Genomic DNA, 18,312 nt, shown 5'->3' on the forward strand with positions numbered 1-18,312 from the left:
AGGGGATTTTTACCCCTCTCTAACCTTCAGTCCCTTGCCTTGGCCCATGGAATGAAGTGTCCTTTGCAAATTTAATCAGTTTGAGGCCAAGTCAGTCACTGTAGATCCCTAAAAACTAGAAATTTACATCCCCATGACATGATCTCACTCTCCTACAACGGGAACAATGGAAGGAGGGTATGGTATGCATAATGGAAGCAAGAGAAGCAAGGAAATGGGCTGTATACAGGGATAGTAGGGTGATCATTCGAGAGAGAGGAGAGAGGAAGGAGAAGGAAGTGAAGGAAGATGGAGAATTATGATGGAGTCAAGCCCATGGGATGAGTGCACACAATGGAATGAAATGGCAGTGTGAAATTGTAATGGCACACTTTGGTCCGATCCGGGAGGAGTTCTGGAAATATACAATAACAGAGACCTAATATTCTACACCGAGACACATGAGAGCCTAGAGAGAGCGCTGCCCACAGTGATAGGATACACATGGGAGTCATCTCATAGGAGGGAATTGAGGAGAGAGTGGGGTACAAGGCTCTAGGGCATGGCTGTCCTTTTCAAAAACACCACACCTGAGACCACTCATATATGCGGCATGCATGCCATATGTGGAGCTACTTTATCTGAGGATAGTTCCACGTTGATCTACACAACATCCCTGCAATAGGTGGCATAAAAACAGAAGCTGCACCTTGCATTCAACGATAGGAATTGAGACGCCGATGCGTCAATAGTGATTGGTGCCAGAACCACCCGTTTCTTGGTTCTGAACCATAAACAATACTTCGGTGGATTCGTTTGGCTACCTACTCTGATACCAATGCTACATCAACAACAAGATAGAGGGCTTTTTGCGCATTGTCCACCCAGCCACGAGTACTCTAGAAAAAACCCCTTCATCTCTATGTGAGAGAGAGTCGTATGTCTTTCCCTTCATTCTCTCTCCTTCTCTCTTGGGTTCTCTCTAGAACTCTCCCCCTGTACCTAGTGCCTGCCATGTGGACTGTCTTTTTACAGGACCTTACCTTTTAACCTTGCTTGGACATCCCTCTTTAATGCTAGGTATGATTATTCCCAGCCCTTAACCTTTGTGTCCACCGTAGCACTGTCGAGCCCTCTTGGTTTCCGACCTCCTATCATGGCCTAGGTATTATAGTTGACGTAATAATAACCATGCACTTTATTTGTGACTACATATGTATAAATGTACAAGTATACACAATGTCGGAAACCACTGAGAAAGATCAAGATCCCGAGCAAGATCCTGAGACTTCTGCAAAGAGATGATGGCACCCTCTTCTAGGAAAGAGAGTACAACTAGCACTCACCGCAGCCCAAGTGATACCCATGCCAGAGTTTTCAGCTGGAGTATATCCAAAGGAAGATGCACCATTCCATGTACAAGAGGGAGGGGGCCTTCTAACAGAGACCATTTTCTTGGGTGTTTGCCAACCATCATTTGTCTTAGCTTTTGGCTGAGCAAGAGAAAAATTTGAGCCAGCTCCAATATTAGTTGAGGCGACCGTGGCTTTCCCTTTTTCTTGCACTTTAAGAGGTAGCTTATTGCTCTTATTTTTGGACCCAAATGTAGAGGTGACATCCTTGCTTTGAACAGGAGGAGGCATCTTGTGAAGAACCACTAGACATTGAGAAGCCATAAATACACCATTTCAATTTATAAAAAGCAATGCCCATGTCTACATTATTTACAGTGACAGAGTAGGAAATGGAGTAGGGACATCAGTGCCTGATAATATGCAAAACCTGTTAGAATTGCCATTTTGTCTAGGAGGGCAAGCCACTGTGCCTAATGAAACTGCAATCTTCGGTAAAAGTTTTCCCAAACATTGGGGAAACTCCACAACCTCTACACATACTGGACAGCGATGCCTAATGAGAGAGGCATAATCCTAAGTGAGAGACCATGGTAAGATATGCACCATGTGCTACCCATAATAAATTGGAGAATACTCTAGGAGTGTTGTTTGTGCTCCTCATCAGTCATGATAACTTCAAGAAAACCTCTGGCAGCATAATGAACCTTTTTGCATAAAACAACCCCCCAGGGTCCTTGTGAGTCAGTTGCCCACATCAGTAGCTACAAGCATTCGACCTGGGAAAAAATTTATGACAGCATTTTTGGCATATTCCCTCACGTGATCAACTATCTCACTGTAGGAGGATCTTTCCAATCCATCCTGGTGTTTTCAAAACCTTCACACATATATGTACTATGTGTAAGGAAGTTGTGTAGGGTCTAGATTCTTTTCATGAAAAGCCAAGCTTGGTTTCGAAACCCAGCTTGGCTTTACAAGCGAGCATGAGAAGCCAAGCTCAGTTTTAGAACCGTCATCGTGGAGGATGAAAAGATAAGCTCGGTTTTAAAACCAAGTTTATACTTTCATCCTCCAAGAAGCTCGGTTTTAAAAGGAGCTTGGCTTTTCGCCAAAAAGCTAAGGTAGTCTTTTGATCCTCCACCAAGCTCAGTTTTAAAAACGAGCTTGGCTTTACAATCGAACACATGCTATGCCTCATGAGAGGCGTGAACCGGGTCATCCTGACCCGAACTAAACTATGCTTTTGCTTCTTACTTTGTGAGAGCATTATCCTGACAAAAGTCTTATCTACTTCAGAAGCTGCCACTACTGTAAAGATATTGATAGTGGCACAAAGAGAGGCGAAATCTTGCAAACCTAATGAAGGTTTTGAGAAGGAAAAAAAGGGAGTAGAAAGGAGTCTTACACTCAAATGGGAAATGGCGTACGGACAGCAATAGGATTAGAAGAAAAGCAAGGCAAAATTACCCCCACACAAAGGCAGCTTATGAACAAAGAGTAAATGAGAGCAAAGATCGTCGATTACCGACCAGCAATGATGGAAGACCAAGCAAAACAAACCCTAAAGGAAGCGAGAGATTAACACACAAGTGGAACAAATTACCCACAGCCACCAAGGAACACACACGCAGAAGCTGCAGCAAAAACGACAAAAGGGTACATTGAAAGCAATGGGAGAGAGAAGCACCTCAAGACAGGACCATGAATGCACGTGACTCTGCAGAAGGGCTACGATCGACGAATGGATGCTCCACGCAAGGGACAGCTAGGGCCAGGCACAGCAAAAATGTGGACTCCAAAGATTGCAAAAAAACCACGCAAGGGACAACCATGGCCGGGGCGAAGCAAGAATGTGGACTGCAGAGATGGCGAGCACAAGGTCACTGCAAAGCGCGAGAATCCTGAGCGGAGCCAGATCAGAACGTCAGCCACCCATGGGGAGGCGCAGGTGCTAGACTAGAGGATTGGGGGCGCCATAGCTAAGCTCCACCTTCACACACCCACACACATTTATTCTCACTCACACACTCATGGTCTCCTGAATCCTTTCTCCACCCTCACTTCGTTTCACCTTCACGTGTTTTTCTTCTTCTCCCTCTCTCAGTGATGCTTGCAAGTAATTGATGGGCATCCGAAAGGTCTCATGTCAGCCTTCCCTCTAAGATTCGCGAATGGCTACCCATTCAGCCAATCTTCATCCCCTTTCACTGACTGCACTTTTTTCAAAGACGAAATAAAACAACTTCAAAAGGAGATGATACTTGAGAGCTCCACTCCTCTCTCCACACCTTTCAAACATTCGTTTGTTAGGGAGAGGATTCTTTTAGGTGGTCTTTGATTCCCTCGAAGCCCCAGCTGTCGTGCTTCACGCTAGCCCTTTAGCACCCTAGCTCCAGCATTATCTTCCTTTCACCTTTCTCAATGGGGTATAACCCAGTGGAGGAGGATAGATGTGTCAGTTCCTTCTTTTCAGGTCCCTTGGTCTTCCATAGGTCTACCACCGGCTGTTATCCATTATTGGAGTCTCTTTCAGTTTCGTCACACAGATCCTCTCTCTCCCTGATTCACCTTCTTCCGCAATAGAGTTCACAAGGTCCCTAGAGTTAGGGTCATTGTTGCTGACCCTAATATCTCCCATGACCACATTGTGTTTCAACAACCAAATGACTCTCTTTTTCAGCAAAGGGTTGAGATTGAAGGCCGACAAGACCAGTGTTGGGTTTGCACGCTCTTTGGGCACTTCACTTGAGATTGCCCAAGGAAGGGAAGAAAAGGCCCAAGAAGACTAGTCTTGTCTCTCCCATAGACAAGATTCTCCAATGGCACCCCCACCCCATGTTGCCCCTCAACAGAGATGGGTTAGAGATGGCAGACTTTCATATTTGGTTCCAATAGATCAGGAGGCCCCTCCTCCGAATCATGGCTTCCCATTTCACCCTGAGAAGCCCCTCGCTTCTTCAGCATAGTAGGTCCTCTATCTTGATTGAGGGCCTAGGGTGGCCCCCAGCTCATTAATCACCCTCACATAGGCACCGATTTTATGGTCAATTCTTCATTCATTGTTGCTTGCCATTTTGGTTTTGAACTACATCGAACATATGTCCATCTCTATGGTTGTTTCCCTTCTCTTGTCCACCTTCTCGACTTTTGTGTGATTTGTAGGTTTTTGCATCTCTTCTTCCTACTTTTCACTATCAAATTCGTGTCTTTTGGACTCGCTATTACAATCATCTCTTTTGAATTAATATCTTCCACTATGAATCTTCATCAAATGCTACATCTCTTCAGATAATTGTTTTCCTGTTCATTGGAGAGTTGATGTGTTCGATATATCCAACCATGATGCATTTCCTTGATTTAAGATCTCAATTTCTTATGTGATCATCATGAACATGTGCATATGCTATGCATCTAAAAACCTCAGAGACCACCTGTTGGCTTGTATCCAGTAAATGCTTAGTAAGGTGTGATACCTTTTACATTTTCTGCTTGTAGCTTTCTCAACAAATGGTTGGAAGTGTTTATGTAAACCCCTGTCAACGTGATTTAACACATTTGGATTTGCTTGCCCATTTGTTTGCTCCCATACTACCGTTGCAACTTTTGCAATACTAACCGAACTATTTTACCTCCCAACCACTAGTGCTCTAGATGCATTTGGAAGGTGGTGAGAAGAGCCTTGATACATCCACAGATTCCATTTAGTCATAACAAGGACTGAACATTCTAGTGCACTACTTTCTTCTGATTTTGGCCTCATCTTAGTAGCATGGAAGGAAAACAATCACTTACTTAGGCCAGCTTTGACCTATTGAGATTTTTTCATCACTCATCTTACTCATTTCCGACTTTTTTGCATAGTTCTAATTGGATCTGTCCTTGGTACAACTTGATTGGGATTTTGTACAAGGGAGATGGATGGTCCCAGAAATAGTAGTCACCTCCATACCACCAATCAAATCAGCACTAGTCCGATAGTCAAGCTTGTTCGATTGCTCATGGCAATACTCAAGGCTTGCAAATGGAGCCATTGTAAGCATATAATCGAGGAAAGGTAGATCCCTTGCTTCAAACAGCACACAAACATATAGTTGTAGAAGGTGTACGGTGTACTTAAAAGGGGGGGGCCCCCACCCTCTTTTGGAATGACTCCCGGATTAGCCGGACACACACCTTGGTATAAACTATAACACCCTGCAGGGGGGGGGCTTCGTATGCCTGATAATCTAGTTTCCCATTTGGCAGAGCAACTCGTAAAGAATGCAGAGCGGAAGGCAAAGCTACTTCATTTTCATTTTCTATCTTTTCCCTGAGGATTTGCCAGTCTAGTCAGACTTCACTTCAAGCTAACTTACATTCAGTTATTCTATAAAAGAGATCATAGATTCTTGTTCATTTGATTTTTTCCTCATCTTAACGGCATAGTATGAAAGCAATCACTTGGGCAACATCTATCCATCATTGAGCTTTACTCATTTGAGAATTCTGTGCACAATTCTTCTTTGGATCTGGAACAACATGATAGTGTTTCTGTACAGTTGAGAAGATCAGTGGTGGTCCTGAGAATTTCTGTTTGATAGCAATAGTCTGTTTGATACTATCAATAGAATCAGCATTGATCCAATAGTCAGTAGCTCATCGCAATTCTCAAGGCCTGCTTAGATGTTCAAGTGCGGCCATTTTAAGCACATAATCAAGGAAAGAACTTCATTATGTAAGATTGTTTTTTTTTATGGAGAGTGCAAAGCCTTTTAGTAGATTTGCACCTAACCATGCAGAGTCGTAGCAGGCTATTTTTAGTACCTGATCAATCATCTAAATCCAGATGACAATCTTGTTGGAGAACTGAAAGGAAAGCATGGAGTGAACACAAACTGAGAATTCTTGCTTATGGAATGAAGAAACGTGAGGTCCTTATGTAGGCACCTCTTACATGATCACTGACATCACTGATGACCTCTGAGCTCCACAATCATCTCCTCAATCAGCTCCTAGATTCTCTCAATCATCCTATGTGGCTTCTACCACCACCTAATAGTGCTTATGGGCACCTAACTGTGCCTCTAGCACACACACATAGAAACCAAGGTGTGCCTGGGGCATACACCTTGAGATATCCCATCATACCCCCCCTCAAGGGAATGCCTCAGGCTATGTCAAGGATACATCTAGTCTCATAGTTTCTCATGCAATCTCATGGTGGTTAAGGATAAATCTATGGCTAGGTTCTCATGCTAGCAAGGGGTTCCCAAGGGTGTGAAGTAAACAAAAGGGATACAAAAGACCTTCCAATGGTTATCTCCCCTGCATGTACATGCACACAATGTCTGCAGGAGGTACCATGGAGCAAAACACATACACATGGCCTACATCATATGGTGACCAGAGGTGTTTACAAAACACACAATAGTTTATTTCATTCATTTTAGAGGACTATCCAAGCTGAGTACCTTGACTCAACATAAAAAAGAGAGATATGGAGCATATATGGAGATGATTCAAAAAGCATAATCTTCATAGGATGCCTCATCTTGTGGAGGCACATCAACTGAAAGTAGATTAAAAGTTTCTGACTTTGTAGTTGCTTCCTTTTTGGCTCTACAAAACTTTTCATGGTGATTGTTTTTGCCACAGTGTTTGCATGGATTGATCTTGAAGCAGTCTTTTGAGAGGTGATTAGTCTTCCCACAATGTTTGCAAGGTGAAAACTTGCCCTTCTGGATTTTTATGGCATACGCTGTGTCATTGCCTCTCCGGAGTTCCATGTGCCTTTCTTCTTCTTGAAGAGCAGAAATAAGACCTTCAAGATTAGGATTAGGAAGATTTTTTGAAGTGGTAACAACATGATCATAATCTTCAGGCATACTCTTGAGCAACACTGCCATTGCATCATCTGTAGTGATTGGAGAGTTGATAGAAGCAAGTTGAGTCATGAGACTCCGCATATGATTGACATTGGCAGCCAAAGGAGTGCCACTAACCATCTTCAATTCAAAGAAAGCAATCTTAAGTGACAATTTTGAGATGTGAGAGCTAGCACCAAAAATAATGTCAAGCTTCTGCCAAGCTTCTGAAGGAGACTCTAAGTCAGAGATGTGATGAATATAGTCATCTCCTAAGGCAAGAGCAATGATGCCATAGGCTTTCTCCTCTCCAGCAAGATCTCTTGCCGGGCATGTCGAAGCTGAGGATTCTTCAGCATTGGAGGCTGTTGAAGAAGAAGTTGAAGCCGGTTTGACAAGCCCCCAGAGGTTCTCCCTCATCAATGCAAACTTAACCTTCATCTGCCATGTGTGAAAGCCCTTACCATTGAACTTATCCATATTCAAGATGGTAGCCATGAGAGGGTCTAACCCAGAATGGGCAATGTCTACTCTCTTACAAGAATACAAGCATTTAGAGTAGCAAAGGCTTGCAACCAAAATCCATACTACAAATCAATGATGCTTTCACTTGCATGCTTCATAGAGGTGACTAAATGAAAGTATTCCAAGCAAATCCAGGTATAGCAACTTAAAAGAAAGTTGTAGCCACAGTTGTACTGATGCTTTTCAATACTTTCAAACCTCAGAAATGCTAAAGTAGCATCTAATGTAGCATCAAACTCACAACCTTGTCAAAACTGTCCAAAACAGAGGCCTGAACTTGGAGGGCTTGTATCTCACTCTTCAAAGCAAAGAAAACAGGGCTTTTTGAAGCAAAAGAAAGCTCATATACCAGAGAAGATCCAGCACAGAGGTTGGGCGAAATGGCGCGCGATATTGCTGGCTGGAGCGTCGTCAAAATCTACTGGTTTTTGGCTCTGTTCTCCTTGAATATGCAACCATTGCTGCTCAGATTTCAACACAAGATAGCCCAAGGTATGGAGAAGCTTCCCCTGAAAGGAATTAGAGAAAGGTGGAGCAGACACAGAGAAAACACAAAAGACAGTTTCGACGATTTTCGTGGAATGGCGACCAGCAGCGACGACCTTTCTTCAATTGCAGGTGGAAGTTCGCCCATTCAAGGGGTATCTCCAGCAAGAAGGGCTTGGAGAATGGCGGAGAAACGAGGGAGAACAAGCTTTAGCAAGATTTGGGAAGAAAGGGAAGAAATGGTGAAGATGAAGAAGAAGAAGATGATGTGGCACAAATGGGCTCAAGGAGGATCAAAGGGCTCTGATACCATGTTGGAGAACTGAAAGGAAAGCATGGAGTGAACACAAACTGAGAATTCTTGCTTATGGAATGAAGAAAGATGAGGTCCTTATGTAGGCACCTCTTACATGATCACTGACATCACTGATGACCTCTGAGCTCCACAATCATCTCCTCAATCAGCTCCTAGATTCTCTTAATCATCCTATGTGGCTTCTACCACCACCTAACAATGCTTATGGGCACCTAACTGTGCCTCTAGCACTCACACATAGAAACCAAGGTGTGCCTAGGGCATACACCTTGAGATATCCCATCAAATCTCAACTCCATGACTTGCATTTGACCATCACGATTTGCAATGGTCACCTAGTTGCAGTGAATGGGGCCTGGGCAGACCTTCAGTATGTAAGATTGATATCTAGGAATTGAGGTGAGATAAGGGATTCTTCCAAGCAGGCTTTAATTGGGCCAGCATTTTGTGGATTTGTGCTTTTGCCCTGTGGACTGATAACGGCATCCAATCAATCATAAAAATCTAGATGACTACCACCAAAAGATTTAACCAAGCACCTGACGTCATTTTCTCACACATTGCAGTCAATGCCAGGCAAATTCCAGATATATTGTGTACCCTGTATCTTTCTAAATGTCTTTCATTGTCAAAATTTGCTCGCCTTTCATTCAACCTTATCAGTATATGTGCATCAATGGGTTTGAATATTTGGCAAGATCGTTTATCCAATTCCTATGATTGAATGAAGATCCAGAGAATACTCACTTCTCGAGTAGCAGTTTTATGCAAAGAGTACACAACTGATTCAGCAATCTGCACAAGTACCATCAGTCATAAGAACCTTAAAAGAGACACAGGTACCCAACCAACACATTATAATAGATGAAACCCATTATAATAGTTAGCCAAAACCTGCTGAACAAGCACAAGAGTGACCCACTAATGAAACTAGCATTACCAAAACTCAATAAGATGTCCATAATGAAATGAGAAAGTGCAAAACACAGTAATAATTGTAAAATGACAACACTCGACAAAATAAAGAAGCTGCATTACATTTTCATGTTGAATGAAGAATGCAATAAAAAACTTATGCACCCATTATAGATTTTAAAGATTGCTGATAGAGGCAAATCACAAACCTGACATGCAGATGAAAGGAATACCATGTCAGCACCCTTCTTTCTTGTGCCAAATGGGGGATTCATTACAACAGTGTCTACCTTCCAGCCTGTGTCAATTATATCATATGAGAATTTTGCATGAAAATAGCATTGGCCATCAGCGTATATATTGCCAGCAAAGTGGCACCATAAGTTAGGTACCATAGTACAATATGAGTACCAATACGTGCCTCGTACAGGGAAAAAATTTAACGTACATAAGGTGCGCCAAATTTGCACATCATTATTATTTTTTCCAGAGGAGGGAGGGAAAAGGAAGAGAGGGGAGGAGGGGAGTGAGAGACAACATTTTTAGTACCTATAGTTTCAATTTTAAACCCACAGATTTATCATTGACGTCCAGATGGCACAGACGCACATTTTTAACTTTAAACCCACATATTTATTTAAAGATTCAACATTCAAGATGAAGAACATTAAAGATCTCAAGGTTAACACAACTGATCAGTGACAACAAAATGTATCATGTGGCATGCACATGTCTAATATATCAACAACTCTAAATGCAAAAACTCATGAATCAAGACTCCCCTTCCTATTCTTTAGCTAAGGATGTAGAGGTAAAATCTCCATGAGTGATATTATTACCATCACGGTCATACTAAGGCTCATAGATCTCTATCTCCTGCTCAACTTGCTCATCCTCATCCTTTGAGAATGCATCCCCTAGAGCTAGAGGTATCTCCTTAACGTCTAATGCAAACCTGTCAAGGAGCTACCTCAACCTATGTATGTGCGTTGAATAGCCTGAACTAGAACATGTCCTTAACTTATAGTGCAAGAATTTTATAAAGGGTCGAGCCATAGATGGGACGGCTCATAAACACCCACCTTTCTTGCAAAATATTCCTGATGTCATCCATTTACACAGTACACAAGCATTTTATGTAAATAGTAAGTTATAACTTGTAGGATTTAAGTTTCAAATTACATCATTGGTAAATATACTCACCTAGATGTAGAAAGGCTGGTATATTTGTCCAACTCCATGTGTACCTTCTGCATCAAATGGTATAAACAACCGGGAGTGCATCCCTCCATGTTTGTCATGCGCAGCATCACAAATAGGGGCCTCAAAGCAATTACAATGGCATATATCGACTGCCATAATGAGTATCGAGGATAGAGACCTGCAATGCATGTGTCTCTAGCGCGCCCCTAGTGTATCCAATCATCAGATACCACTGTTCGGTGCAAATCATGGTACACAGCATACAGTTGCTCCAAGACAAGAAAAATGTAAGGAAATTGACTCTTGGAGAGCCATATTATCTCCAGCTTTCAGTACTCGTAAAAAATGGGCAATGCCTTGGTCTATTTCCTAGAGAACATCACAATGTTCTTAGCCCTCCCTCATGGTAGTCTGCATATAATCAAGCTTGCCTATGTCCTCCATCAAAAGTAAGGAGTCCATACTATGAAACGAAACTCCTCCCCTACCATCTCTCCCATCCTCCTATAAATGGAAGCTTTATTTTAAATTACATGTATCATATTCTCTAGGCCACCTCCATGATGGCTACACGAATGTACTGATAAATGGCATCCCCTGTTATAAACATTTCCTTTTCTACACTACTGCAGATCACAAGAGTAGCACCACAGATATTCCTCCCAGCCATATCCTTGCTAGAGCGTGAGAGCACACAGAGAAATTCAAATCGAATCAAAAGTCACGTAAAAGTTCATTCTCATCTCTCACTAACTCCAACAAGCCCCATCTCCCTAGATGGATCTAGATGCCACATGTCATCATCCTAGGGCCTTTCCTAATGCATCTTTTCACCCCTCTCTTGGGATGCTTTAATTTCCTTTGCCCCTAGGCACATTGCATTTACATGAAGCGCAAACAGATATATTACAAACATAGATTCTTTAAGGGAAATGTCAACTGATTCTTCCGAGGTCATGCTACCTCGGCTAGAGTGTAACATTCCTTCCCTCTTCAGACATCAGCGTCCTCGATGATAAAGTCTGGGAACACTCTCCGCAACTGGTATACGGATTCCTAGGTAGCTTCTGATAGAGGCTGACCATGCCATGCAACCAACACCGTGGGTATCTTCCGATTTCGCACTTGCATTGTTCCTCGATCTAGGATTCTTGTTGGTTTGCGCCTTGCATTATCCTCTATCTCCTGAAACAAAACCACACCTTCGATTAGTGAGTCACCAGTATGTAAAATTTTCATTAAACGAGAAACATGAAAAACCGAGTGCACCTTGCAACCCTGTGGCAATTCTAATTTATAGGCTACCTTGCCTATTCTCTTTAGAATTAACCACGGCCCACAGTATCGAGGTGCACACTCTCCTGAAGTTAACAACTTTGAGTGCAAAGGAACTCTGAGAAAAACTTTTTCTCCTTCCTTAGACCGGTTTTCATCCGCATACGCCTTGGCTCTATCCATAGCCTGGCGGATATTAGCTCTCGCAAGTGCTAGCATCTCCCGCATCTGAACTACAAAGTTCGCGGGAAATATGTCTAACAGACTCTCTAGTCAGAATGAAGTGAGCCATCTTGGTTAGACGATCAACCACCACAAGGATAGAATCATACCCACCTTGTGTCGTAGGCAGCCCTATAATAAAGTCCATGGAAATGCTCTCCCACTTACTTCTCGCTTCACGAGATCATATGTCTTCTCGACTCTTGGATGTCCCGCACATGGGCTATCATGGCACTGTCGAATGACTCTCTGCCTGAGATCGTTCTGACTAGGTACTACAACCTTGCCATTTCTTTTCAGCATACCATTCCTTATGGTATATCTTGCATAAGTTTGGCCTTTTCTGGATGCCAGGTCATCCTTATCGTTTTCCCCGGGTTTTAACACATCAGCCTTAGGCCATAGACTCTGGACAAACTCGTCCACCTTTTGAGTTTCTCTAATCTCGGTCATTAGAGCACTCTCTAATACCGTGAAACTCATGTTATGCATAATGCGAGACAACGCATCGGCAACTTTATTATCTTTTCCTCTTCGGTACCGAATCGTCAAATTAAACTCCTGCATGAGCTCTGCCCACCTAGCTTGGTGGCCCCTCAAGTCAGGCTGTTTACAAAAATGTTTCAGAGTATCATGATCCGCATCCACATAAAACTCTGAACCATACAAATAATGCCTCCATGTTTTCAAAGCATGGATAACAGCATATAACTCCAATTCATGAGTTGGCCAATTCCTTTGAGAGGAAGAAAGCTTCTTGCTTTCAAAGGCTACTAGCCTTCCCTCTTGAAGGAGAACTGCTCCTACCGCAATACCACTTGCATCGGTTTCCAGGAACAACAGTTTCTGGGGATCAACTATTTTGAAGCACATAGGCATATGCACAAGCATAGTCTCAAAGATTGTCCACATAATTTTTTTTTTCACTTCAGATTCCCTTCTACTGTACAGGAATAAATCAACTGCAAACTAAGATGCCGTATAAAAAGGGAAAAAATGATGCTCCCTGGAAGTTCCACAAATTGCGGATGTCTCGAAGCCTGCTCTCTGTCTCGGAACGATGCGCTATCTACTGCTTTGAGTAGCTGCTAGATAACCTGAAGGCTTCAACGTGAATTTTAAAAGCGGGGGACCCGTCAACCACGCATTGTCGTCGAGTCACCCATATGACCAAACCGTTGCCCCTGCGTCGCCCATCGCTACGCTTGAGCTCCACGAAGTAATTCTGCACTCTGATCATCCGAAGGTCTTACGCCTCTACAAACTATCTGCAAGCTATCAACGATATGTTACCTCGACTGCATCACGCTGTCCCGATCGTCAGCGCTCCCTTCATACGCGATTCCTCTCTTTCACGCGCCACCGTTCCCAGGCCCTACTGCTCGTCGTTACAGCCTTGACCGAGCAATTGATACGATCATTATCTAATTCTCTCTCTCTGGCTTTTTCGTCGACCAAACCAAATTTTGAGTGGCTTAATTTGTCGCATGGAGGTCACGAGCCCCTTGACTCTTTTCCTCCGTTTGGCATCACGCCATCTCTAATTCCCCAGGTTTCTCAAACGTAGTTCCACGTAACGGAATCTGCCTCAACCCATGTCGTTCAACCCCCTGCGCTCCGATGCCCCAAATCCCGTTCGTCCAGCCTGGAGCTCTGATAGCAACTGTTATAAACATTTCCTATTCTACACTACTGCAGATCACGGGAGTAGCACCACAGATATTCCTCCCAACCATATCCTTGCTAGAGCGTGAGAGCACACAGAGAAATTCAAATCGAATCAAAAGTCACGTAAAAGTTCATTCTCATCTCTCACTAACTCCAACAAGCCCCATCTCCCTAGATGGATCTAGATGCCACATGTCATCATCCTAGGGCCTTTCCTAATGCATCTTTTCACCCCTCTCTTGGGATGCTTTAATTTCCTTTGCCCCTAGGCACATTGCTTGCATTAGGCCATTAGCCTTAGATCCACCTAGTCTCGTGCTATCAGCCCTCACCTAGGACCTTGACATTAATTCCCTCTCGATCATTTACATGAAGCGCAAACAGATATATTACAAACATAGATCCTTTAAGGGAAATGTCGAGACTGATTCTTCCGAGGTCATGCTACCTCAGCTAGAGCGTAACATCCCCTATCATCTTAGTGCCTACGCTCCCATCATAATCATCCCCAGCTCACAAGAAGTGTGCACTAGACAAGAGAAGACAAGGATATCAATAGTGCTTCTCTAATATTGTCCTCTTCTTATCCATTCGTCAGAAAGTACGCTGCATACTTTCTCCATGCCTCCTAGTAAGCTGAAGTGCGACCTTGATTCTTTTCATCAATTCATCAAGCAGGGTTGTGCACATGCAAGTTCCTACCCTTGTGCCCAAAGCCACAGACCAAAAGATATGACCTTGGATTTTTTCTAGCTGTCGTACAAGAGCCTGATTTTGCCCTATAAGGGTGTTTTTTTCCTCATGCCTTGGAGAAGTAGTTCTCCCTTGAGCTTTGCTATTGGAGTTTCTTTCCTACTTAATAGAAGTAATTAAAAAGAATAAGAGAAAACTAATCTTACGTCTCCCATCGAAAGTGTAATACCATGTTCAATCACAAGGGAAAGAAAATAATCTAAAACTGAAATGCAGTTCCTCCCTTAATGCCCAAAGTCAAACACCACTATCTTTCACTAGCTTGTGTTCTTGAATAAAGAGAATGTCAACAAGTCTCCCACTCAGTGCTTCCGGCAGTAGCAATGAGATAGCTAGCATTGGCGAGAGGAAGTAGGCTGGAAAACCTTACCCGACCTAGTGGCAAAATCACGTCCCTCCTAAGTAGAAGATCTCTTGGATCTATGAAAGACCAAAGGATCTATGAGACTTTAAAAAATAAGATACAATGAAAGCTAAGGGATAAACCACAAAACGGGCACCCCTTCCCAAGCTGATGTTTGTGACGAGGAAAAAAGTAATACATCACGCTATAGTTGCGAGAGAAACCCTAAAGGGAAAAAAAACACCAAGGAAAATCCCCTAGCCACCTACTAACCGATCAGTTGTCCATGTGACTGGCTAGACTTGTGTATGTTATTTGTGGGATCAACTCCACCAGACAGCTGAGGATAGACAAGAGAAGCTCATCTGATAGTGCCTCAGGATCGAGTGAGGACTAAGGTCAAGGAAGAACGCTAGTGATAGATCGATGTTGGTGCGCGACCTATCCAGGTCCATCCCTCCTCCACCGTCTAACAAGTGCTATAGTCACTCCAATGATCTGTCTCACCACATCGAAGAGAGAGGATATGTCTATGGTTCTCATATGAGTGTCCCCCCAAGGCCGGGTTTGTCGAGTCGTGCCCTCTGGCTCTCGATTGCACTTGGTCCCCTACTGTCCCTGGGTCGGGTCACCGGAGAAAAACTCCATGATCATGCTTTGATTGGGCCTCATGTGCTCTCCTCTGTGCTCGTAGAGGAAAGGAGGAGAATCCACTAGGTAAAGAACCCCCACACGTGTGAAAGAGGATGCTCTATCAATAGGAAAACCAATAACCGTGTCACCAAAGGTAAGAACACAAACTCTGCCTCTCCAAAATCAGCCAAAAAAGAAGAAGAGTTCCTATGAACCAAGCACGGTGCTTGAGTCCATAATATCCTTGCTTGTAAGAGAGCTGTGGCAACAGCAGCCACATCCTTCCCTTGGTCAATGAAGGGTGTCTAAGGAACTAAAGTGGAAGGAGACTACTCGGATAGGAGGCAAGGATCTAGAGAAGGATATGAAGGAACACATCAAAGGCCTCGTCTAACACTGAAACACGGGCAACACTAGTGTAGGCCATCTCCTAGTGGTTCTAGTGATGCTACTTCCGTACGTACCTGCGTTGTATTTGCGACGTACACTGTATCTGCATCCGTACATCGTACTTCCCACGTACTTGCACCCGTATTGCTGTCGTACACTTACCGTACACCGTAAGTTGTGCTCCGTACTTGCCCTGTACCTACTTCCGTACAACAGATGTAACTGCTCTGTACTGCATACCGTACTACGTTTTGTACCTGCGTACAATTGTACCTGCTCCGTATAGCTTCCGTACATTGTACTTCTACCGTACTTTGGATTTCGTATACTATGCTCCGTACAGTTGTACTTGCATTCAGTACAGCTTCTGTACCTTGTATGTACACCGTACATTGGATACTTGTAATGTCCGTACACAACAGCATTCCGTACAGATCGTACTTTTCTCGATAGTTTTGTACAGTTTTACACGTGCAAAGCTATCATCAGGTTTCGTACTTGTTTAGGCCTTGGCTGTGAACTTGCGTTGGAGTTTTTTTGCAAGACATTTGCAAAATTTTGGGGCTTTCAGTACCTTTCATCTCTTCTAGTTGCAACTTCTTGCAAGAATACTAGAGATTTGGGCTTTGGTCTGCAATTTCTTTTCGATTGCAGTACATTGAGTCACTTTTGTAGGACATTGAGTCAGATTATCATACATTGGGTCACATTTGCAAAAAATTTCAGCAAATTTTGGGGCTTTTCTGCATTTGCCCTCTTTTTGGCCTATTGCCCTCATTAAATTTGGGGCTTTTGCCAGACTTGCTGTTTTTGCAATGAACATTGCCTGCCACAGTCACATTTGGGTCAGATCTGCATTTGCCCTTTAATTTGGGTTGGAAATTTGCAGATATTTGCTGTCATTTTTGGACAGCCAGCTCTTTGCAGTGATAGCCTTGAGGCTTTTGGGTTTTCAGGTCTCTTTCAGGGTATCACATTTGCTATGGTTGAAAACAATCAAGATCTATTTGGCGTTCTTCATGAAGATGATAAGTTGGATGGCACCAACTATCCGATGTGGTCTTATCTCATGAAACATATTCTTGTTGCAAAGCATTTGTGGAATATTGTTTCTGGGGTTGATCTGAGGTCAGCCAAAGCTACAGTGGTTGCCTCTACTGCTGGTCCCTCTGCAGGGGGTACTCCTCCTGATGCCTCATCCTCTAGCACTCCTGCTGCTGCTCTTCCAACTCAGGGACAGTCAAGATGGGATGCAAGAGATGCAAATGCACATTCATGTATTGCTTTATCATGCAAGAGAATCATTATTCCACACATCCGGTCTTCCAGGACAGCAAAGGATGCTTGGGATAAATTGGCTTCTCTCTATCAGATTCGCAATGAAGCTCGTATTGCATATTTGAGAAGGCAATTACAGGAAGTCAGTATGAATGAAGGTGACTCTATGGATGCATACCTGACAAAGGTCAAGGACCTCATGGAACAACTCGCCAACATTGATGAGGTGGTACCAAATTCACAGCTTGTCAGTACCACATTGAATGGACTGCCAGATACATACCAAGGGTTTGCTACAACCCTTCGATTAGTGGCCATGGGTAATCCAGACCACTATTCTTTTGATCAGCTAGTTACTTTGCTTTTGCAGGAAGAGCAAAATCGAGCTAATAGACAAGCCATTATTCCTGATCATGCATTTGCTTCACAGTAGACAAGAAGAGGCAAGGCTTCCAAGCCTATGGGCAAGCCAAAATCTGCGCATAGGAGCTGCAATTCCTCCCATGCATCTAAAAATACAGCAAATAAGTCAAAGAAGAAAAGATGCAACTATTGTCGCAAGCCTGGACATGACATTTCAGAATGCAGGAAGCGCATTGCTTCGGAGAAAAAGAAAGCAGGATTGACAGCTAATGCCTCACATGCTATTGAATCCCATGAGCCACCAGATGCTTGACATGCACATGCTCTTCAGGATGATTGGGCATGGGCTGTCCATTGCTCATTTGATCCCTCCAAAGCTGATGCACTCTTTACTGCTAATGACGCTCAGTCTTGGTATTTTGATAGTGGTGCCTCCAAGCACGTCACATCTTGCAGACAGTTTTTTCACTCTTTAGCTGATGCACCTCAAAGGGGGACTGTCACGTGTGCTAATAATGCTTCATATGCTGTAAAAGGAATTGGAGATGTGCAGCTCACATCTATTTCAAGTCATCCTGTCACTTTGACAAATGTTCTCTTTGTGCCTGGAATTGAAGTCAACTTGATCTCAATTTCAGCAATTGCTACTTCAGGTTTCAGAGTGATTTTTGATGGCTACAGATGCCTAGTTTATGATCTTCGTGATGACAATGCCATAGTTCTCAATGGCACTTTGCAAAAGGGGCTTTATCACCTTGATCATCA

The 18,312-nt window shown here is 43.3% G+C and overlaps 1 protein-coding gene across 6 annotated transcripts in view; it reads right to left on the reverse strand.

Moving 5' to 3' along the window:
* Window positions 1–18,312, reverse strand: part of LOC147901072 (S-adenosyl-L-methionine-dependent methyltransferases superfamily protein) — a 75,618-nt gene that overhangs the window by 27,136 nt on the left and 30,170 nt on the right. For all 6 annotated transcript variants that reach the window (XM_087375894.1, XM_087375890.1, XM_087375891.1 and 3 more), the window contains exons 6-7: window positions 9,629–9,717; window positions 9,252–9,299 (exon numbers count right to left, since the gene is read on the reverse strand). In XM_087375894.1, the coding sequence (XP_087232020.1) occupies window positions 9,252–9,299; window positions 9,629–9,717 (137 nt within the window). The remainder of the gene's footprint in view (window positions 1–9,251; window positions 9,300–9,628; window positions 9,718–18,312) is intronic.

Source organism: Dipteris shenzhenensis, chromosome 6 (genome assembly GCF_047967505.1).
Source record: "Dipteris shenzhenensis isolate YYH24624 ecotype China chromosome 6, Dip_SZ_1.0, whole genome shotgun sequence".
NCBI classification, from domain to species: domain Eukaryota; kingdom Viridiplantae; phylum Streptophyta; class Polypodiopsida; order Gleicheniales; family Dipteridaceae; genus Dipteris; species Dipteris shenzhenensis.